This window comes from Crinia signifera, chromosome 5 (genome assembly GCF_055691185.1).
Source record: "Crinia signifera chromosome 5, ASM5569118v1, whole genome shotgun sequence".
NCBI lineage: Eukaryota > Metazoa > Chordata > Amphibia > Anura > Myobatrachidae > Crinia > Crinia signifera.
Genome location: NC_139221.1, coordinates 299,784,473 through 299,805,530, shown reverse-complemented (window position 1 = coordinate 299,805,530; position 21,058 = coordinate 299,784,473). Strand labels below are relative to the sequence as shown.

At 44.1% G+C, this 21,058-nt stretch overlaps 1 protein-coding gene across 1 annotated transcript in view; it reads right to left on the bottom strand.

The window, feature by feature from the left end:
- LOC146081254 (ATP-dependent translocase ABCB1-like) overlaps nt 1-21,058 on the bottom strand; it is a 107,808-nt gene that overhangs the window by 37,091 nt on the left and 49,659 nt on the right. Inside the window, exons 9-15 of the mRNA XM_083189375.1 lie at nt 19,137-19,250; nt 15,104-15,214; nt 12,768-12,893; nt 12,400-12,603; nt 2,836-3,006; nt 1,824-1,985; nt 1,363-1,548 (exon numbers count right to left, since the gene is read on the bottom strand). Coding sequence (XP_083045501.1) covers nt 1,363-1,548; nt 1,824-1,985; nt 2,836-3,006; nt 12,400-12,603; nt 12,768-12,893; nt 15,104-15,214; nt 19,137-19,250 — 1,074 coding nt within the window. The remainder of the gene's footprint in view (nt 1-1,362; nt 1,549-1,823; nt 1,986-2,835; nt 3,007-12,399; nt 12,604-12,767; nt 12,894-15,103; nt 15,215-19,136; nt 19,251-21,058) is intronic.

Sequence of the window (21,058 nt, the reverse complement as noted above, 5' to 3'; positions counted from 1 at the left end):
GTGTGGGATGCCGGCTGAACTCAGATGTTTTTTCATAGGGTAAATCATTTACAAGGCATGGTATAGAACACTATTACTGTAATGAGATACAGTATAGAGGCAGATAAATCCCATTTTCAATGGCATTCCTACTGTAACATCCTGTAACAGCTCACACGTTGTGGAGATTCAGCCTCCTGCTATATTTTGAGGGCATATTTATCACCAACCATATATTTAGATTACTACATACATTTACCATTCTCTCGGTGCTGTCCCTGCAAATGGATAGAAGCAAAGTGGTAGCTACCTTGACCTTGACCAGTGGCGCCAGAAGAGGGGGTGCAGGTCGCACCCAGGTGCTCCTCTCAAAGGGGATGACACCAAAATGCTGGCTTCTCCACAGTGACAGGAGCTGGATGCTGCTGTGTGACATTCTCCTGCAGCACCCAGCTTCTGTCATAGGGGAGGAGCCAACCTTGGGGCAGCTGGGCTACCCCCAGAGTGGTGTCATTAGAAAGCCCATGAAGGACATGCCCCCTTTAACTTAGGTCATGTCCCCATTTCAGACATGTGCTTAGGGCACATGAGGGGTATACAGACTGTGCACCATGTGTCACTAGAGCAGACGCCTCTGCTATGAAACCCCCCTAACTCTAACTATGGGGGAGATTTATCACCACTGGAAGAAAGATAAAGTTATACCCAATCAGCTCCTGCCATTTCTTAAAATACATTCTGTAACATGACTGCAAGGAGCTGATTGGTCGATACATTATCTCTCTTCCCTTTATCTCTCCAAGCTTTCATAATTCTCCCCCTATGTCCTGAACTAAAATCTTTGTTTTTGCAGAATTTTCACTAAGATACTGTAGCCAATATAAAATAATTTGGCTAAAACAAAATCTAGTTGAAACCATAGAATGAGTGCTGGTTTCAATCATATCAATTGGGGGTTATTCTAGTCCATTCTTTCTGACAAAATCCTTCTTAGATGGACAAAACCATGTGCACTGCGGGTGGGGCAGATGTAACTTGTGCAGAGAGAATTAGATTTGGGTGGGGTTTTTCTTCAAAGTGAGATGTATATTGAAGTGTAAAATCATGCAGTCAGTATTTTCCCTGCACAGAAACAAAATAACTCACCCAAATCGAATTCTCTCTGCACATGTTACATCTGCCCCCCCTGCAGTGCACATGGTTTTGTCCATCTAAGAAGGAATTTGTCAGAAAGAGTGAACTAGAATAACCCCCAATGTGACGAATGCCCCTCCTCTTCTAATGCTGAATGTTTGCTTGATGTAAGACATACGGAACAGAGGCATCGGAATATGTCAGGAAGCTAACTGTCTCTGCGGCAGACACAACGCCTCGGGAACTCACCACTTCCTTATCGTCAACAAAGTCCTCATCGGTTGCGCCTTCCTTCTGAGATGCTTTCTTGAAACTGCTGTGGCGACTTGATTTCCTCCTCAATAGTTTGGAGTCAGAGTGTTTGGGGGAAGATGGGATATCTTTCGTTTTATATTCTGTGTCGTCATCATCCTGATCTTTCTCTTTTTCTAATGTCTAAAGCGAAACGCAAGAACAGAGTTGCGAGCACATAAGCAGGATGTGATACGTAGGGGGCCGGACATCAGCTTTCACAGGGTTCCAAAACAGTTTTTGTGTTATAATGTAAAAAAAAAAATCTAAATACAATGACATGACTAACATTTAGTTCTATCAGTCCCTGTGTCTGACACATCCTATTCCCACCTGTAACAAGCAGCGTTATTTACACGTGACAAGTTTCTAAAGGTTCTCTTATTGCAGTTGTACTCTCTGATTAATGTTCCACCCACCTGCATGGTGACCAGCTTATAGTAAATCCCTTCTCTCTGCATCAGCTCACTGTGGCTTCCCTGCTCCACAATGACTCCCTCATGAAATCCAGCGATAGTGTCTGCGTTCCGGATGGTTGACAAGCGGTGGGCGATGACGATGGTGGTCCGGCCTTCCCTAGCCTGTAGGGAAAAGGAAGACTTCTGGTTAGCTGAACTTGGTTTGAGGTTTCCAACTAATGAAAGGGGTCATTCAGACCTGCTTGTTAGGCTGCATATATTTGCTTCCTAGTGGGCAGGTAAACACCGGCCCGCCGAACACCCGCCGCCGGAATCTCCTTACTAACATGTGAGCAGATGCGTTCACTTACACACCTGCTCGTATTCGGCCACACGGAAAACTTACTTTTATTCAGAGATGGCCGAATTCAGGGCGGGAACTGATCATGTGACACAGCAGGCATGGACATGGCGGTGTATGCAGGTGTATGCCCAGCGCCTGTTTGACCAGCCACCCTTTTGTGGGAACACCCATAAAACATTGTGCGGCCCTCTGTGTCCGCCCCCTTCCCGCCAATCAGTGAAATTCGTTGAAGGCGTTCGCTCAGGGGGAGTTTGCATATTCACATATTCGCGCGTGTGCAGGCCCCCAGCATCGGAGATGGATCCGAATTTGGACCTGAGCGATCAGGCCTGAATCGGTCCTGAAGTTGTCAGCTTATTGTACAATGCAAACTGCTTCATTCATCACCTGGAATGTCCCCTGCTGCAGGGCAGGTTGTAAGGATTTCCCTATGAGCCAGAATTCAAATTAGTAAAGTTGGAATAATTCAAATGCGTGACATTTATAAAAACGTCATTACTGTATGAGACCCATTGATGAGGACTGGGGGAGAAAGGGTTCCTAAATATATTTATTAGGATGACCTGTACTCACGTGAAAGTCACCACCATATGTGACCAGTTCCAGGCACAATATACCACTCAGTGAGACTTATAGGTAATAAAGTCATTTAGTTCCATGACTTAATACCTTATCCAGAGCCGCCTGCACAACAGATTCACTCTCAGAGTCCAGGGCCGAAGTCGCCTCGTCAAGGAGAAGAATTTTGGGGTTGCGAACAAGCGCCCGTGCGATAGCGATCCTCTGCTTCTGACCCCCGCTCAGCTGTGCTCCTCTTTCTCCTACCAAGGTGTCGTATTTCTGGAAATATATACTTACATCACTAAATACATAATCAGGTCAGTCACACATTAGGCAGAACACACGCAGCGCGTCTCATTTCCTGTTAAATAACTTATACCTGAATGTAAAACTGCTCGCCTTCATGTGTATAACTGTTGTAAACAGATGGCAGCAATAAGCATCATGTTACCGGCTCTCTCTAATATGGGTATCCATGTGTGACAAAACTGGACAGTGTACACTAAGGGGCATATGTAATAAGCCTGGTGAAGTGATAAAGTGGAAGGGGTGTCGGACGGGGTACCCACAGGCATTGACCCGACGTCGGGATCCCGACTGTCACAACACCGACAGCCGGGTTCCAGACGGCCACCCACTATATTCCCTCGTGGTGTTACCATATAGGCATATAGATATTGTTTTATACCATCATTAATGTAATGTGATTTTAACCATAGTATATATTATGTATGTGTATATAAAAATAGGAATAGCTTAATAATTAGGACATCAGAGATTAATGTTTAGACATCGTAGTATAGCTTTTGGGTTTACTAAATAATATGAATGACCACTTTGTAACATATCAAATGCAACTGAATTCATTTAGGAGACAAAATGTCTAAGGCATACTATTAAGCAGATACAGTAGAGTGTTGTTACCCTCCCCAGATATATCTATATTTATTAATTAAGCAATGTATACACTATGGGCCAGACTCCAGCCATCTGGTTTCCTTTCTGGAGAATGTAGACTGCTAGTTACATTGCAGGACAGACAGGACACTATTGTATTTTGACAACAGGAGTGTAAAATAGATTGATGCACAGGGAGAGACCAGAAACAGGAGATCTCGCAATGGAGATTACCACTAGCGTCCAGACAAGCAGGAGACCCTGTCACCATTAGCATCCATAAATTCAATAACGTCATGAGAACAGGGAACTTCATTCTGCGTATTTGGGATATAAGGAGAGAGATAGAGTAGACATACTCTCACAGACTCACAGACACACGGACAGTCAGCAAGAAACCCATTCAGAGAGTCAGGAGGAGAGATGTGAGAGAGAAGCAGGAGAAAGAATGGAATAAATAAGCAATGGGCAGGAGGTGAGGTGAATCATAGGTAGCTATACCCATGTAACTTGTAAGTATGTCATTTTATGTTAGTTTTGTAGCAATCTAAGTTTGTCAATTGTTTAATATAATATAAGCAAGGAGGCGTATATATAAATATATATATAATAGCATATACATCAATTATTGTGTTAATGTATTCTGTATGGTTTGTTTTGCCTATAAATAAAATCCTCCAATTGGAGCTAAAATTACAAGTCTCGAACTCTCATATTTGGGGAATCAAATTATGACAAGTACTCTGCATATTGTATTGTAAGGTCTATTAGAATATAATTGCAGATGTCAAATATATATGTTATTATATCAATCCAAGATATAATAAATATATTTTATATAATATTTCAATCTCAATAACCATTATTGGGATAAAGAGAGATATATGACCCCTAAAACAAAACTCTACAATGGCGACCGCAGCAGGACTTGTGAATTTTGGTATCTGATTGTATGATTATAATATTTATAAGGAGTAGCAGATGCGTGAAGCTGGCTACCTAACCTACAGAATCACAGTGAGGATGTATCTAGGAAAACGTAATACTATTGTGTATTTTTATCTTGCATTGTTTGTAGACCTAGAATAATGTATTGGTGAAACAGAACTGATATTCCATTGTTACCATTATCTGGGAGTGCACGCTTAGATATTGATAATATGGCATTATTCAGAAACATTTTTAACTAATACTACATTTACTAGGCTCAGCACAAGGGCTGTTTAGCCTGCTGACACATTGCAAGATCACAGTGGGGTATGTTACTAAATAGGCACTTCATAATTGTAAAGGCCTAGAATAAATAAACAGTGGAAATGAGCATTTCCAAATAAATGATAATTAGTACCAGATATTAGAGTTAACTTTGAGAATCCGGACACTCTCATTGGGAGGATATCTTGTGTACAAAAGTATAAATACAGCATTGTAAAATAAGTGCAATGTTGAAAATGCAAAGAGTTGCTGTAACATTTAGGAAAATGCACAGAGCAGCGACTTTAGAAGTTAAGCAGGAATGTAAAGAGAAATCAGGTTCACGTCTCAAGAGGGCATGCCTGAAAATGAATGCAAAGGTGCATTCTTTCTTAAAATCCCTAAAGGTTAAGAAGTGTACTCAGAAGAATTCTGAGACAAAAGTAAATTTTCTGGCAGATTGTGAACAAATTGCCCAGATCTCTCATGAAGGGATCACAGAAGCACCCAGCAAAGGTGTTAGGAGCAGGGATGAGACCACAGAGGGGCTCATTCACAAACAGACTACAAAGGGCCTTATTTTGGTTCATTCTTTCTGACAAAATCCTTCTTAGATGGACAAAACCATGTGCACTGCAGGGGGGGCAGATGTAACATGTGCAGAGAGAATTAGATTTGGGTGAGTAATTTTGTTTCTGTGCAGGGAAAATACTGACTGCTTTATTTTTACACTGCAATATAGATCTCACTTTGAAGTAAAACCCCACCCAAATCTAATTCTCTCTGCACAAGTAACACCTGCCCCACCTGCAGTGCACATGGTTTTGCCCATCTAAGAAGGATTTTGTCAGAAAGAATGAACCAAAATAAGGCCCAAAGTTTGAAATGGTCACAGATGCTAATCAGGGCTCTGTAATAGAGAGAGAACGTAATACTGTGTACGATGTACTTATACTCAAAGCGCACATTACTGCAAATAAGGCAGGAGCAATGAGAGATGTCCCCTGCACTGTTTTGATTAAGGGGGGAGATCAGTACAATAAGGAGAGTGATTCTGCAAAATCCACACTCATAGTCCCTATTGTGACAAAAGGATTTGTGTTGCCCTCAGGGAAAAGGGAACTGGCAATAACCTTGTACACACACACTCCAATTGTAGGTAAAGTTGTCACAGAATTAAATGAGCAAATGTATTCAGCCACAAATATGTCTGAGCTGAGCAATGGCATGAATTTGAGCATGCATGATCACACAAAAGGTTCCACCATCTCTGTAACCCCCACACAGCAGTTAGAGACATCTAGTGGTGGAGCAAATGTCCACAGTCTTTTAGAGAGACCACATGCAGAGTGTCAATCTGTGAACACCACACAGAAGTACAGGAATGCTAAAAAGCATCACCAGGATGAGAATGTTTATATGTCCTGGAGTCCTAACCATTTTATTTTAGGTTTGGTCAAACATGAAGCTCCGAGTCATACTAAGCATATTTGGCACAGCCTAACAAGTTTTTCGCCCCAAAAGTATATTTTTCAGAAGCTCCAAGTTTCCAGACTGAAGAAACTCGCAGGACCACCAAAAGCAAATCGAGAAAAGATGCATCCTGGCAATGACAACAGGGAGTATTGTTCATTTACTTTATAGATTAAATCTAGTTATTGGGTGGTGTAAGGAACTGCCACATGTTTAAATGGATACAAGATCCAGATTAAATGTAACCTGCATCATACCTGCAGCAAAGTTTATGTTGTCAGTGACATATACTATTACATAGAGGAGAGAAATGGTACAAACCAGAAAACATGGCCAGCAATGTTGGACCAGCAGATAGCACAAAAGATATAGCAGCAATACCACTAAAGTATGGAAATAGCAATAATAGTAATTGTATTTATTTTTGTTTCAATTTTAGGTTACAAGTTCTACACAGCAGCCTTATTACTGATGGACGCAAAGTTTTAAAGAAAGCCCCAAGTCGCAATAACAACCTCTACTAAACCTTTTATTGCTGCAATTATGCAAAGAGCCAGTACCTTGCACAGCTTGTGTTTGTCATCTAAAGAGAATCCAAAAACTGTCACATGGACAAAAATCAAAGGACTTTTTTTTAGTTTATTTTTCTTTCTTCAGTCCTTCAGAGAAGGAAAAGGTTTAAATACAGCAACTACTATTTGTTTTCTGGACACATGGACAAAATCCCCTTTTCTCTTCTTCAGGAGAAGTTCATTAACCCCCTCACTACAGCAATCATTGTTTGTTTGTTTGTCAGGACACTGTGACACATGGACATTCCATTTACAGTGTGCTTTATTCTAACCACCAAGCATGCAGAATCCTTTTGTACATACATTTTTAATTGCCGATCAATTCACACATATGATCTTCATTCTTATGTAATTGTATATACCTTGTAAATATTTGTTTTCTTTTTCTTCTTATTTTTCTTATGAGTATATGCTGATTATATATACGCTTCCTTCTTAAAAAGCTTCAAACTAATTTAAATATCAGACAAAGAATGGTATGCCTTACATCAAATTGCAAAAGAGAAACGTTTTGTTAGTTGTTGAGATGGACCAATCTCTTAATACAGACATAACCAAGTCTAAGAGAATGAATAATAGCATAGATGGAATATTGTAGTTATTGTATATGCACATGGCTGCATATCACACACACTGGATAGAATTCGATATAGTCAAACCCATTCTTAACAGATATCTAATATTTGTTTGAAGCAAAATCATAGTCATTTGTTGTATTGATAGGATGTTGTCATAGATACGTTAAATCAAAATATGTATTGATAGGATGTTGTCATAGATATGTCAAATCAAAATATCATTGTTAGTTATAGGATTTAGCTGGTGTATGGTTATTTTAGTTTAAGATAAGATAGTATATAGGACAGGATAGGTAAGAGATCAGAGACTGAATGGTAAATTATTATTCAGTGAGGAAATTTAGTATAAATGGAGTGGATCCTTTAGAATCTACCCCAGACATTTACCTGCCAATGCCTGAAGATAAATGTTCTTATCAACAAGTAAAGCAAAAATACTTGGTTAAAGTTTCAACTGCTGTATTCAACGTCACAAACTGTTTTGTTCAACACAACGAGGTTGGGGTTAAAGAGAGACATGGACACTTATCATGATTGCAGCGCGATAATCTTAAAGGACGCACAAGGACACTTGTCACGATCACAGCGATAATCTTAAAGGACGCACAAGGACACTTGTCACGATCACAGCGATAATCGTAAAGGACATACAAAGCAAACTCGCTAAGGACTGCATTAATGAGGCTTATCAAAGGCCCGTGTTTTGCAAAACTGTGGTGAAGAAATTTATCAAGACCACAGCACTCCAAGGGCCACACACATTCCCTCTATACATGTAAAGCAACATGTCAAGCAAGTCAACAGCCTCGAAGAAGAATTCTACTTCTACGTCCACCATACTGCAAATGTAAAGTGTCTCCAAGAACTACAACCCACACAGGTGACAGCCCTCAGCCAGGAAATCACTGTGAGCAACAGTACAAGGAAAGTGTCCTCACACATCGACCAAACAACATCTACAAGGCAAGCCGTGGCGTGGCATATAACTGTCTGTAGCAATGAAAATATTTTCCTCATGAATACTGAATATAAATAACCTCTGTCCCTGGTCAAATTTAGTTATTATAGGGTAAAATAGGTTAATTAAATGAAGGATATTTCATACCAATGGTTAATGTATGGTTAGGAGAGTTGGGAAAAGAAAGTTTGGAAATATATACCGTCTTTCCCCGATAATAAGACACTGTCTTATTTTTTTTTTTCCTCCAAAAAAGACCATAGGTCTTATTTTCGGGGGAGGGCTTATTTTAATACACACTGCCTTTATGAAATGCCCCACAATTTAATGTGCCCCCCTGCGCCTTTAAGAAATTCCCCACATGCTCCTTTAAAACATTACACACTGCCTTTTTGAAATGCCCCACCATTTGTGCCGGTATTTTCATGCCCCCACCTGTTTGTTTGAAGTTTAAATTTTCGTTGATGGCGCTGTGTGGTGAGCAGCAGCCAGCCAGTCAGTCAGCCGAGTGATGTGCGCGGCGTGACGTCACGCCGCGCCTACCGCAATGCATCCCTGGGAACGGGAGCTGCGGTGCTGCTGGTAAATGAGCGGAGGGCAGCGGGGGCCGAGCGGAGGCTACACATTAGGGGGTTGGGATCATTTGGTCTATTGCATTATGGTCGAAAGTCATTAGGTCGAATCCATTAGGTCGACATGCTAAAAGGTCGACATGACTCTAGGTCGACATGGGAAAAGGTCGACATGATTCTAGGTCGAAAGGTCATTAGTTCGACAGGTCATTAGTTCGACAAGGTCATTAGTTCGACATTGTCTATGTCGACATTCACAAGGTCGACATGGGGTTTTTCACTGTTTTTTTACCTGAATGTCAACACAGTCGACATGGACACAGTTTAAAGTGCACTGTATCCCCTCGCATCGCTCGCTGCGCTCGCTATGCGTCGGGCACGGTGCCTCGCTACGCTCGGCACACTATTTTATTCTCCCACCACGCCCTAGTGGATGGTAGGGCATGAAATACCGCCTGTCGGCACATGTTGGCTCAAAAAACAGTGAAAAACTCCATGTCGACCTTGTGAATGTCGACATAGACAATGTCGAACTAATGACCTTGTCGAACTAATGACCTGTCGAACTAATGACCTTTCGAACTAGAATCATGTCGACCTTTTCTCATGTCGACCTAGAGTCATGTCGACCTTTTAGCATGTCGACCTAATGGATTCGACCTAATGACTGTCGACCATAATGCAGTAGACCAAATGACCGCATCCCACATTAGGTGTACACACATTTACATGGGGAAAATGGTAGGTCTTATTTTCGGGGGAGGGCTTATTTTGGACCAGCGTCCAAAATCTGGGGTAGGGCTTATTATCGGGGTAGGGCTAATTATCGGGGAAAGACGGTATGAAGCATTTATGGTAATTTACTGTGTGACCAATCAAAATAATTTCTCATGGTCACAAGCGGGGGACTGTTACCATATAGGCATATAGATATTGTTTTATACCATCATTAATGTAATGTGATTTTAACCATAGTATATATTATGTATGTGTATATAAAAATAGGAATAGCTTAATAATTAGGACATCAGAGATTAATGTTTAGACATCGTAGTATAGCTTTTGGGTTTACTAAATAATATGAATGACCACTTTGTAACATATCAAATGCAACTGAATTCATTTAGGAGACAAAATGTCTAAGGCATACTATTAAGCAGATACAGTAGAGTGTTGTTACCCTCCCCAGATATATCTATATTTATTAATTAAGCAATGTATACACTATGGGCCAGACTCCAGCCATCTGGTTTCCTTTCTGGAGAATGTAGACTGCTAGTTACATTGCAGGACAGACAGGACACTATTGTATTTTGACAACAGGAGTGTAAAATAGATTGATGCACAGGGAGAGACCAGAAACAGGAGATCTCGCAATGGAGATTACCACTAGCGTCCAGACAAGCAGGAGACCCTGTCACCATTAGCATCCATAAATTCAATAACGTCATGAGAACAGGGAACTTCATTCTGCGTATTTGGGATATAAGGAGAGAGATAGAGTAGACATACTCTCACAGACTCACAGACACACGGACAGTCAGCAAGAAACCCATTCAGAGAGTCAGGAGGAGAGATGTGAGAGAGAAGCAGGAGAAAGAATGGAATAAATAAGCAATGGGCAGGAGGTGAGGTGAATCATAGGTAGCTATACCCATGTAACTTGTAAGTATGTCATTTTATGTTAGTTTTGTAGCAATCTAAGTTTGTCAATTGTTTAATATAATATAAGCAAGGAGGCGTATATATAAATATATATATAATAGCATATACATCAATTATTGTGTTAATGTATTCTGTATGGTTTGTTTTGCCTATAAATAAAATCCTCCAATTGGAGCTAAAATTACAAGTCTCGAACTCTCATATTTGGGGAATCAAATTATGACAAGTACTCTGCATATTGTATTGTAAGGTCTATTAGAATATAATTGCAGATGTCAAATATATATGTTATTATATCAATCCAAGATATAATAAATATATTTTATATAATATTTCAATCTCAATAACCATTATTGGGATAAAGAGAGATATATGACCCCTAAAATAAAACTCTACAGTGGGTGGTCCCCGACCCCCATAGAGGGAGAATAGAATAGGTGGCTCGCGTAGCTAGCCACCGTGCCCGGAGCGTGGCGAGCACAGCGAGCCCACAAGGGGCTTAGTTGCGCTCACCATGCCCGTCTGGGTCCGGCCAGTCGGGATCCCGACGTCGGGATAATGACGGTCGGGATTCTGACTGTCGGACCCCTATACCACACCCAGTGGAAGGTGATAATGCAGCAGCCAATCAGCTCCTACTGTACCTGTCATTTTCCAAACCCAGCCAGTAACATGAGAGTTATGAGCTGATTGGCTGGTACTTTATCACCTTTCAATTTATCACTTCACCTGACTTCATACATTCACCCCTCAGTGGTCAGAGCCAGTCAGTCTATGGCTTGATTAAGACACAAAGGTACATACAGTACAGTAGTGTATCTCATCTCTGATAGTGTGGGATCTGCGCAGGCTCCCGGGGAGGGGCTGCAGCACAGTTTAAAATTCAAATAGGGGTGCCACACCCACTGCCAGTGAGTCAGTTTGGAATAGAAGTTGCTGGCAGTGGGCGTGGCTCCCCTATTCAAATTTTTCACTGTGCTGCAGCCCCACCTCTGGAGCCGCCACAGGCAGAGCTCATTCTGTGAGATTGCTTGCAGTGCCATGGGGGATGCACCCTGATTTATAGGCTGCAGATGTTTTTGGTAGAGCGAAGACAACGACAGGCTGTGTGCATGGGTGCATCTTTGTGGTTTCAGCAGTGTAAAGCTGCCCATACATGGTCCGTTTAATGGATCCGTTCGGAACTTAAATAGTACACATCGCATCGCATGCCTTGTGCATGCAGTGTGCATGCAATGTGATGCGATGTTATGAACAGCTAGTACAAAAAGTATGTGCATCACATACTTTTTGTACCGTACGATGAGATGCGCGGAAGCGCGCATCTCATAGTACAGAACGGACAGTCCGGGAACGGACCGTCTATGGGCAGCTTAAGTTTCCTAATCATCACGAGTAACCTTAGGATACCTCAGATGACCGATGTCCTCAGATAAATGAAGCTGGAAGGAGGTGATGCCTGCTGCATCATTAGCATATTATCGCACAGCAGCTACATACAATGACACAGCAGCTGTGCACAAGCCCCCTCTATGAATCCGGCTCAGTGTGGCTGATTCTGGGTCGGATGCATCTACAGCTGCATTTCTGTATGGCTGCACCAACCAGTGATCTAGATTATGCCGATGCCAGAATCCACCTGTGTATGCAGAAAACCTGGCGACTACATATGTATCCCTATCCTGCAGCCCCAGCAGAATGAGCCCTGCGTCGTAATGACTGACAAATGACAAGGTAATTACGGAAACTAAAACATTACATACATCAGGCAGCTTCATGATAAATTGGTAGGCATTCGCTTCCTTGGTGGCTCGTTCAATTTCCTCCATGGTGACATCTTCCCGGCCATATCGGATATTCTCAGCAATCGTGGTGTCAAACAGAACGGGCTCTTGGCTCACCACCCCAATCATCTCTCTTAAGTACCTGGTATTGAGATGCCGGATGTCCTGCCCATCAATAGTGATCTACAAGAAAAGACAAACGTTCTAAGTGACATAACTAAAACGTGGCCAAGAAGATTTGCAACAGCGTGTTTCCATTGGCCAAATGAAAGCGGCAACTACTCTTTACTTTCAAGTCTGTCAATGACAAAGAGAACATTTTGTATACCATCATCGTGTGCACTTACCGCGCCTTCCTCAGGGTCATAGAACCGTTGGATGAGTTGGACTGTTGTACTCTTGCCGCAACCGCTGCTCCCTACTAGGGCTACCGTCTTACCGGAAGGGACTGTAAGGTTTATGCCTTTCAAAACCTTCAATGAGAAACACAGCACGGACATGACCTTCTGGCTGCATTTAAGGATTATATGCATTATGCTTACACACAATGGATTCAGACATGTTTTGTGCAACACCTGTAGTCATGAAAATGAATCATACCAATTTACTGGGAACCAGTAATGCTAAAGCCATAGAGGGGCAGATTTCTTAAGCCTGGTAAGGTGATCAAATGGCCAGTGATAACGCAGTAGCCATCAGCTCCTAACGGTCAAGCTACAGGCCAGATTTGAAAAATGACAGTAGGGAGCTGTCTGGCTGCTGCGTTATCAATTTCCACTTTATCACTTCACTGAGCTTAATAAATCTGCCCCAAAGTTCTCTATGTTACAAGTTTCTCAATCATCTGCCGGATGTGACTGGTTGCAATGAAAATCTGGTTAAATATGAGAACAAGCGATTTAATTCCAAACGCTTAAAAGCTGGGTACACGCTAATATGCCGCCTGGCCGGACTGATCGGGCCGGCATATCTCTGAGTGTGTATGTGCGGGATGCGTGCTTCTGCGGGCGCTTGATGTGGTGCACAACAAACCTAGCGACATCGCTGGCGGCATCATGCATGTTCATGAAGGATGGAAAAGTGATTGTTGCGGCCTTCGATAATATCGCTCCAGTGTGTATGGGTGATGGAGATATCGGAACGAGCCATGGCTGCAGCGCCGACCATGTAGTGCAAGGGGGGGATTGCTAAGCACATATATACATACTAGTAAACCCGCTCAAAGCAAATGCTTTAAAAGTTAGTCTGCTACCTTGTGGTTGCCTCTGTGTTTGTGCGTGTGAGAGAGAGAGAGAGAGAGAGATAGAGAGAAAGAGATGTAGTTTCACTCGCTGCCAACAGATGGCCTCCAGACACACACACTGGGTGAATGAGAACTACATGATTAGTCCTGTGAACGCAATATGGAAGCAATTACATCCGATCTGCGTTCAACTTGTCAACAGCCCCTAGAACATAGATCTCACCCAACAGAAAAGTGATCCTTAATGATAGATTTAAACAGGTCAGTATAACATTGGCCACACTGGTCACCTGTAAACTGTGAACCAACCACATCATTATGGTCTCCTGCATCTGTTACATATAGAAGACAGATAATGACACAGTGCTGTGTTTGCAAAGGGGAAGTTGTGCATTAGGCCAGGACCTTTGGAATAGGGATGATGATCCTTTATTTGAGCAGTAAGAGTGATAAGGAGTCTAAATGACATGTACAGATGACGGACCAGATAATCTGCGGTCTATGATCAGGCATAGAACACATTCTTAAATAGCCATAAAATCCACTGATATGAAGTCCAGAAAGGATAGGCAACAAGACTGTAGAAGTAGTGTTCTGTAAAGGTGCGTACACATTGGGCTAGGAAGGCCAATCCCGGGATCGGGATCGGCGGAATCCCAGGATTTTGGCCTAAAATAGGCGGGATTTGAATCCCGGGATTACTGTGGCCAAGCAAAATTCACTTATATGGCTAGTACTGACCTCCGGCGGTGCGGCTGTGCACAGCGCAGCGTGAAGTGATGTCAGGGGTCATGCTGCGCAGCCCAGCCGCCGGCATGCTGCTAACTGTAAACCTACTCTGCCGTACCCAGTCGCCCGGCCACTCGCCCTCTGTGCCGCTGACAGACACCCACCGCTGTGAAGACAGGAGATGGTACTGCTGCTGCCTTAATGTTGTGTAAGTGACAGTGAAGGGCAGGGTGGATGGGTAGGATTGGTGGGGGGGATTAGTTGTGAGCGGCAGCGTTTTTTTATTAGGGAGGCCAATCCCGGGATTGCCATCCCTACACTGGGCCATACAATGAATGTAATCGCTAATTTTGGCCCTCCTGAGCGATTTGTTCATTATACAGTATCACCAAGTGTGTAAGCTCTGCCCCATGTATAATGCATGCTCCAGCTGCTCATTAATGCCCCCTCCGTCCTCTGTGTATGTACAGACAAGGGCCATGCTGCAGAATGTCTAACCCTTTCCCTATTGCCCAACCCCCCCGTACTTACCGGTGGAGTCTGTTGGATTGTGTGATCCCAACTGTTGGGATTTTGGCCCACTCACTCATATGAAGCTGGGAACCAGTTTGATACTGGGGAGGGCAGTTTAACTAATAGTAATTTTACTTTTATTGGGGCTTTTCAGTCTGTCTAGAAAAACCAAACCGTTTTCCATAAACATTTACTAACCTGAATGTCAGTCCTGGACGGATATGTAAACTTCACATTAGTGAAGACGATATCACCCTTCACCTTGTCAGGCTTAACTCCTGCAGAGGAGAAGCTGTCTATCTTGGGTTCCTGTTAAGAAACAAAGCAGATTAGCATTTATATAAAATATGCAGAATATGCAAATATGCAAATATGCTGGATAACAGAATGGGTCTGATTCAGCGTCGGACGCACCTATAGTCTACTGACTACCTATTCGGACCATCTGCCCTTGTATTGTCATGTGTTTGTATGTGGAATGCCGTCCTGCCCACTGTTCTTCCACCTGCAGCCGCAGACATCGGAGCTGGCACCGGAATATGTACCAGCTACGCACCGAGGTGCAAAAGATTGATTGCGGATCATTGGGTCATCCAGTACTAGGTTGATAGCCAATAGGTCGACTTCAGTTGACATGCAAGTGGTCACAGGGACAAACGGTCATCAGGGTCAATAGGTCAATATGTACAATACCATACAGTGAAAAGGTCAGTATGGAAATGGTTGACACCAAACAAGTGAACACGTTTATGTTTTTGAGTGTAATTTACAATGATAAACCACATGGAACAGCAATCAGTGTTCTGAGCTTCTGGCAAGGTTCCTATTCCCAATCGTAGTCCAAGCTGGATAGGTAAGGGATGAAAACGTTTTTAAAAAAAATGGTGGAAAAACTTGCCGATCATATGTTTGTTGACCAGTGTAATGTCAACTATTTGAACCTATCGACCTTTTATACCTATAGACCTTAAGCACTGTCGACCTTTTCTACCAGTTGACCTAATGGATATCTACTACACGGTGTTGACTTCTGTCGACCTAATACTGGTCGAACTATCATCCGAATCGTTCATAAACAGGGGTCCCCCATTAACGCCCTCCTTTTTATGTCTCCCAGCTTTGATCTCCCCCAAAGGCCGGTCCTATACATTTCTCCCCACTTGCAATCTCTGTCCATGTCCATATATAGGATTTGGCACAAGCGCGGTTACTCATTTTGTGTCACCAGTGCGCGTACAGTGTGGGGCGGCGGTACGTGTCCTCCGACCTTTTCATACCCCCACTATCCGCGTCGGCTTGGAGTTGATTTTATATAGTGTGGCGAGCGCAGCGAGACTCCGAGTCCGAAGCATGGCGAGCGCACACTTCGGGTTGACGTTGATCGTGGCGTGGTGTTAACAATGGGGGGGGGCATTTCACATAGTAATTACCCATCAGGGTGGGTATACAATAAAAAATGGGGTCTGGGGGGCATTTAACATTGGGTCCAATGTAAAATCGGGTCTCAGGGACCATTTAACATTGGTTCCAATGTAATCAGGTCGGTCGCGTCGCATCACATCGTATGCGATTTGGTCGCATGTGATGCGACCGATTTTTCAGACCCGATGGCATACAATTGAAATCAGTGGCGCCGTGCTAGGAAACAAGTACCAATAATACATATACATTCTGGGGCAGGTTTATAAAGCTTGGTGAAGTGATAATGTGGCTGGTACTTTATCACCGGCCAATCAGCTCCTAACTGTGATGTTACAGGCTTGGTTTGAAAAATGACAGGTAGGAGCTGATTGGCCGGTGATAAAGACCAGGCACTTTATCACTTCAACAAGCTTAATAAAGATGCCCCTCTGAATCCAAGGTGATTGAATTGCAGTCTTCTAGGTAACGCTTTACACTAGAATACATATATGTTCTGTCCGTCATTCTATTTCAAATCGGAAACAATTATGTAGATAAACTGTAATCACAAGTGCAAATATTTTCTTTGGCCATATCTCATTTTTAACCTTGAAAATAATAATCTAATACTACAGAAAAATGCAATGTATAATGTTACTGATATCTCTTTCTTATCATTTGTTTTTATTTTATCTTAAGTTGATAATATTGTGTAAATATTTAGGGGGTGATTCAGCTTGGATCGGAAGGGGCCGAATCTGGTTCCGTTCTGATGGTGAGGGGTCTGCGCAAGTGCATGCGCGTATTTGGGGGGGGGGGCGGCATTCGTTGGATCGGTGTTTAGTCACTTGCTAAACAGCAAATGATGGCTGCTTAGTAAGTGGTCCTGAATGAGTAAAGTACATAGAAGTAAACCATAGCTGTCTCCCTGAAATAGAAGCAATCTCCCTCTCTCCCTCATTAGTCTAGCAATCTAATTCATGTCACCTAGCCCACATTACACTGTTACATCAGTTACCTCCCCTCCTGCATTCTGCAGGAGACTCCCTGACATAGCAGCAATCTCCCTCTCTCCCTCATTAGTCTAGCAATCTCCCTCATGTCACCTAGCCAACATTACACTGTTACACCATAGTTACCTCCCCTCCTGCATTCTGCAGGAGACTCCCTGACATAGCAGCAATCTCCTGCTCTCCCTCATTAGTCTAGCAATCTCCCTCATGTCACCTAGCCCACATTACACTGTTACACCATCAGTGGCGTAACTATAGTCCCGCAGCCCCCGCGGTGGCGGGGAGGCGCTAGGCAGGTGTGGGCGCCTAGGGGGTCTGCGGGACTATAGTTACCACCTGGTCCCGGCTCCCGACTCCTGCCCTCCCCCTCCTTACCCCATTGCCGATGCCTCTAACCCGACACGCAGATCTGTGTCGGGTGACGGGCGGTCCCCGGCTCCGGCTGCAGTGCTAATATAATAAGAGACACTCGGAAAATGGCTGCCCCCATAATGCTGTATGGGGGCAGCCATTTTCCGAGTGTCTGTTATTATATTAGCACTGCAGCCGGAGCCGGGGACCGCCCGTCACCCGACACAGATCTGCGTGTCGGGTTAGAGGCAGAAGCGCCGGTGGCAATGGGGACGGGTAAGGAGGGGGTTAATATTTCGGGGGGGGGGGGCGCCCCAAAATGTCCGGCGGGGGGGCGCAAAAAAAGTAGTTACGCCTCTGTACACCATAGTTACCTCCCCTCCTGCATTCTGCAGGAGACTCCCTGACATAGCAGCAATCTCCCGCTCTCCCTCATTAGTTGAGCAATCTCCTTCATGTCACCTAGCCCACATTACACTGTTACATCAGTTACCTCCCCTCCTGCATTCTGCAGGAGACTCCCTGAAATAGAAGCAATCTCCCTCTCTCCCTCATTAGTCTAGCAATCTAATTCATGTCACCTAGCCCACATTACACTGTTACATCAGTTACCTCCCCTCCTGCATTCTGCAGGAGACTCCCTGACATAGCAGCAATCTCCCTCTCTCCCTCATTAGTCTAGAAATCTCCCTCATGTCACCTAGCCCACATTACACTGTTACACCATAGTTACCTCCCCTCCTGCATTCTGCAGGAGACTCCCTGACATAGCAGCAATCTCCCGCTCTCCCTCATTAGTTGAGCAATCTCCTTCATGTCACCTAGCCCACATTACATTGTTACATCATAGTTACCTCCCCTCCTGCATTCTGCAGGAGACTCCCTGACATAGCAGCAATATCCCTCTCTCCCTCATTAGTCAAGCAATCTCCTTCATCTCACCTAGCCCACATTACACTGTTACACCATAGTTACCTCCCCTCCTGCATTCTGCAGGAGACTCCCTGAAATAACAGCAATCTCCCTCTCTCCCTTATTAGTCTAGCAATCTCCCTCATTTCACCTAGCCCACATTACACTGTTACATATTTTTTTTGGGGGGGGGAAATGAATGAGAGATAGATACATTTACATTGAATCATTAGCGCCATTTTCCAGCACTTTAACAAGTTTAGTAGCTCTTTGGGGCTGATCTACATTTTGATATAAGTCATTTTAAAATTTTCCTCTCAGATATAGCAGTGCACACCCACGCTTCTAGGTGCCACGTTCACAATCTCTTTTCACAATCTCTCCATATATGGAACTAGACACGCCCTTTGGGAGGAGCATGGTACACCCCCTCAATGGGGCGCTGTGCAAAATTCTACTACCAACTATAATCTCCCTGAAACTAGTTTTCTAAAGTAGGCAAGTATGAAGTAAACACAAAGCACTGTAGGTTTAAAGAAGAAAATATGACCTACATTATCAATAATATTAAATACGGCATACGCTGCACCACGGGCATTGGAAAAGGCTTCAATACTGGGCGATGTCTGTCCTATGCTGAAGGATCCGATGATGACAGAAAAGAATACCTAAAAGAAGATTACAACAAAACGAATTGTACAATAGCTTGCAAAATATCTAATATAAAAGCACACATCTTGTATGTGATACACACCACACGCTGAGTAACATGTAAGGTCTATAAACTAAAGGGTACTTGTGTATTTTGGCGGCGCCCATCGCATCGCATACCATAACGCATACGATGGTATGCGATGCGACGCGATATCGTACGATAGTGCACGATGGCATACAATTTTGAAATTGTATGCCATTGTACATGGCATACAATGCCATACGATGCGATGCGATGCGATTAAACATTGTATAAGCACCCTAATGGGTGCTTATACAATGTTAAGCACCCAAATGGGTGCTTACAATGTTAAATGCACCCCCACGCCACCCCCCCCACTATAAACGTGAACCCGAAGCGTGGCGAGCGCAGCGAGCCCGCGAGGGGCGGCGGTACGCGTCCTACGACCTTTTCATACCCCCACTATCCACGTCGGCGTGGAGTTGAGAATAGAATAGTGTGGCGAGCGCAGCGAGCCACCGAGCCCGAAGCGTGGCGAGCGCAGCGAGCCCCGCGAGGGGACGCGGATACCTGTGAAGCCCGCGAAGGGACGCGTTTACCTGTGAAGGTATCCGCGTCCCCTCGCGAGGCTCGCTGCGCTCGCCACGCTTCGGGCTTGGCGGCTCGCTGCGCTCGCCACACTATTCTATTCTCAACTCCACGCCGACGTGGATAGTGGGGGTATGAAAAGGTCGCAGGACGCGTACCGCCGCCCCTCGCGGGCTCGCTGCGCTCGCCACGCTTCGGGTTCACATTTATAGTGGGGGGGTGGCGTGGGGGTGCATTTAACATTGTAAGCACCCATTTGGGTGCTCAAAAGCACCCTTTAGGGTGCTTATACGATTTTTGGTCGTATGGGGGTCAAAATCGCGTCGCATCGCATCGTATGCCATCGGGTGCATGGCATGCGATGCGATGCGATCTGATCGTCGTACGACGGACATCGGGGGCGCCGCCAAAATACACAAGTACCAACTAAAGAATACTAAATTAACACAATTGGCTACTTATTAAATTAAAATGAATTTCTTGCAATCTAAAAAGTAAATAATCACAAGCATTGTAAGACCTTGCCCTGGATCATGTATTCCTAGGGCAGAGAAGGGGAAAACAGCATTTCCGCATTCCTGTCCTAGATCTTTTTCGCATGTGCAGACACAGGGTGTGGGGTGTTTGCCAGGCACTCACACCCAACACTGTGGGCAGGGTTCATGGGGCGGTGGCGGTAGTTGCGCCCACGGGAATGCCCAGCGTTTCAAGGGCATTCCCATTCAAGCGCTTGGCGTTCCCATGGAAACGGCCCCGTGACGTGGGTGCCGGGAGTGGGTTGCTGACATTACCAGATGTCAACTGCCCGCCCACTTCCTCTCGAATGTGCATGCATATCTAAGGTGGCCTGAGAGTCACTTTAGATATGCGTGCACTCACCACATCATTCGATGGTCAGCGACCATCGAATGATGTGGGTGTTTCCACATAGCCTGCGAATGGATGTTTATGTTGAACCACCATTCGCAGGTCATGGGGCCGTACTCGTCGTGTGAGGGGGGGGGGGTGGACCGGCATTCGGCTCCTGGTGGACTCGCAAGGCTGCAAATTCCAATCAACCAGGATAACCCCCTAATTGCGCTGGCCCTAGGATTGGTTGCAAGACTTTTTACTATCCTGATTGCAACTGCAGCCTCTTATTCCGAGGAATTGGGAGCCTCCATACATAACTATATAAAAAGGGGGACAGTGGCAATCCAAAGTTTACCACCT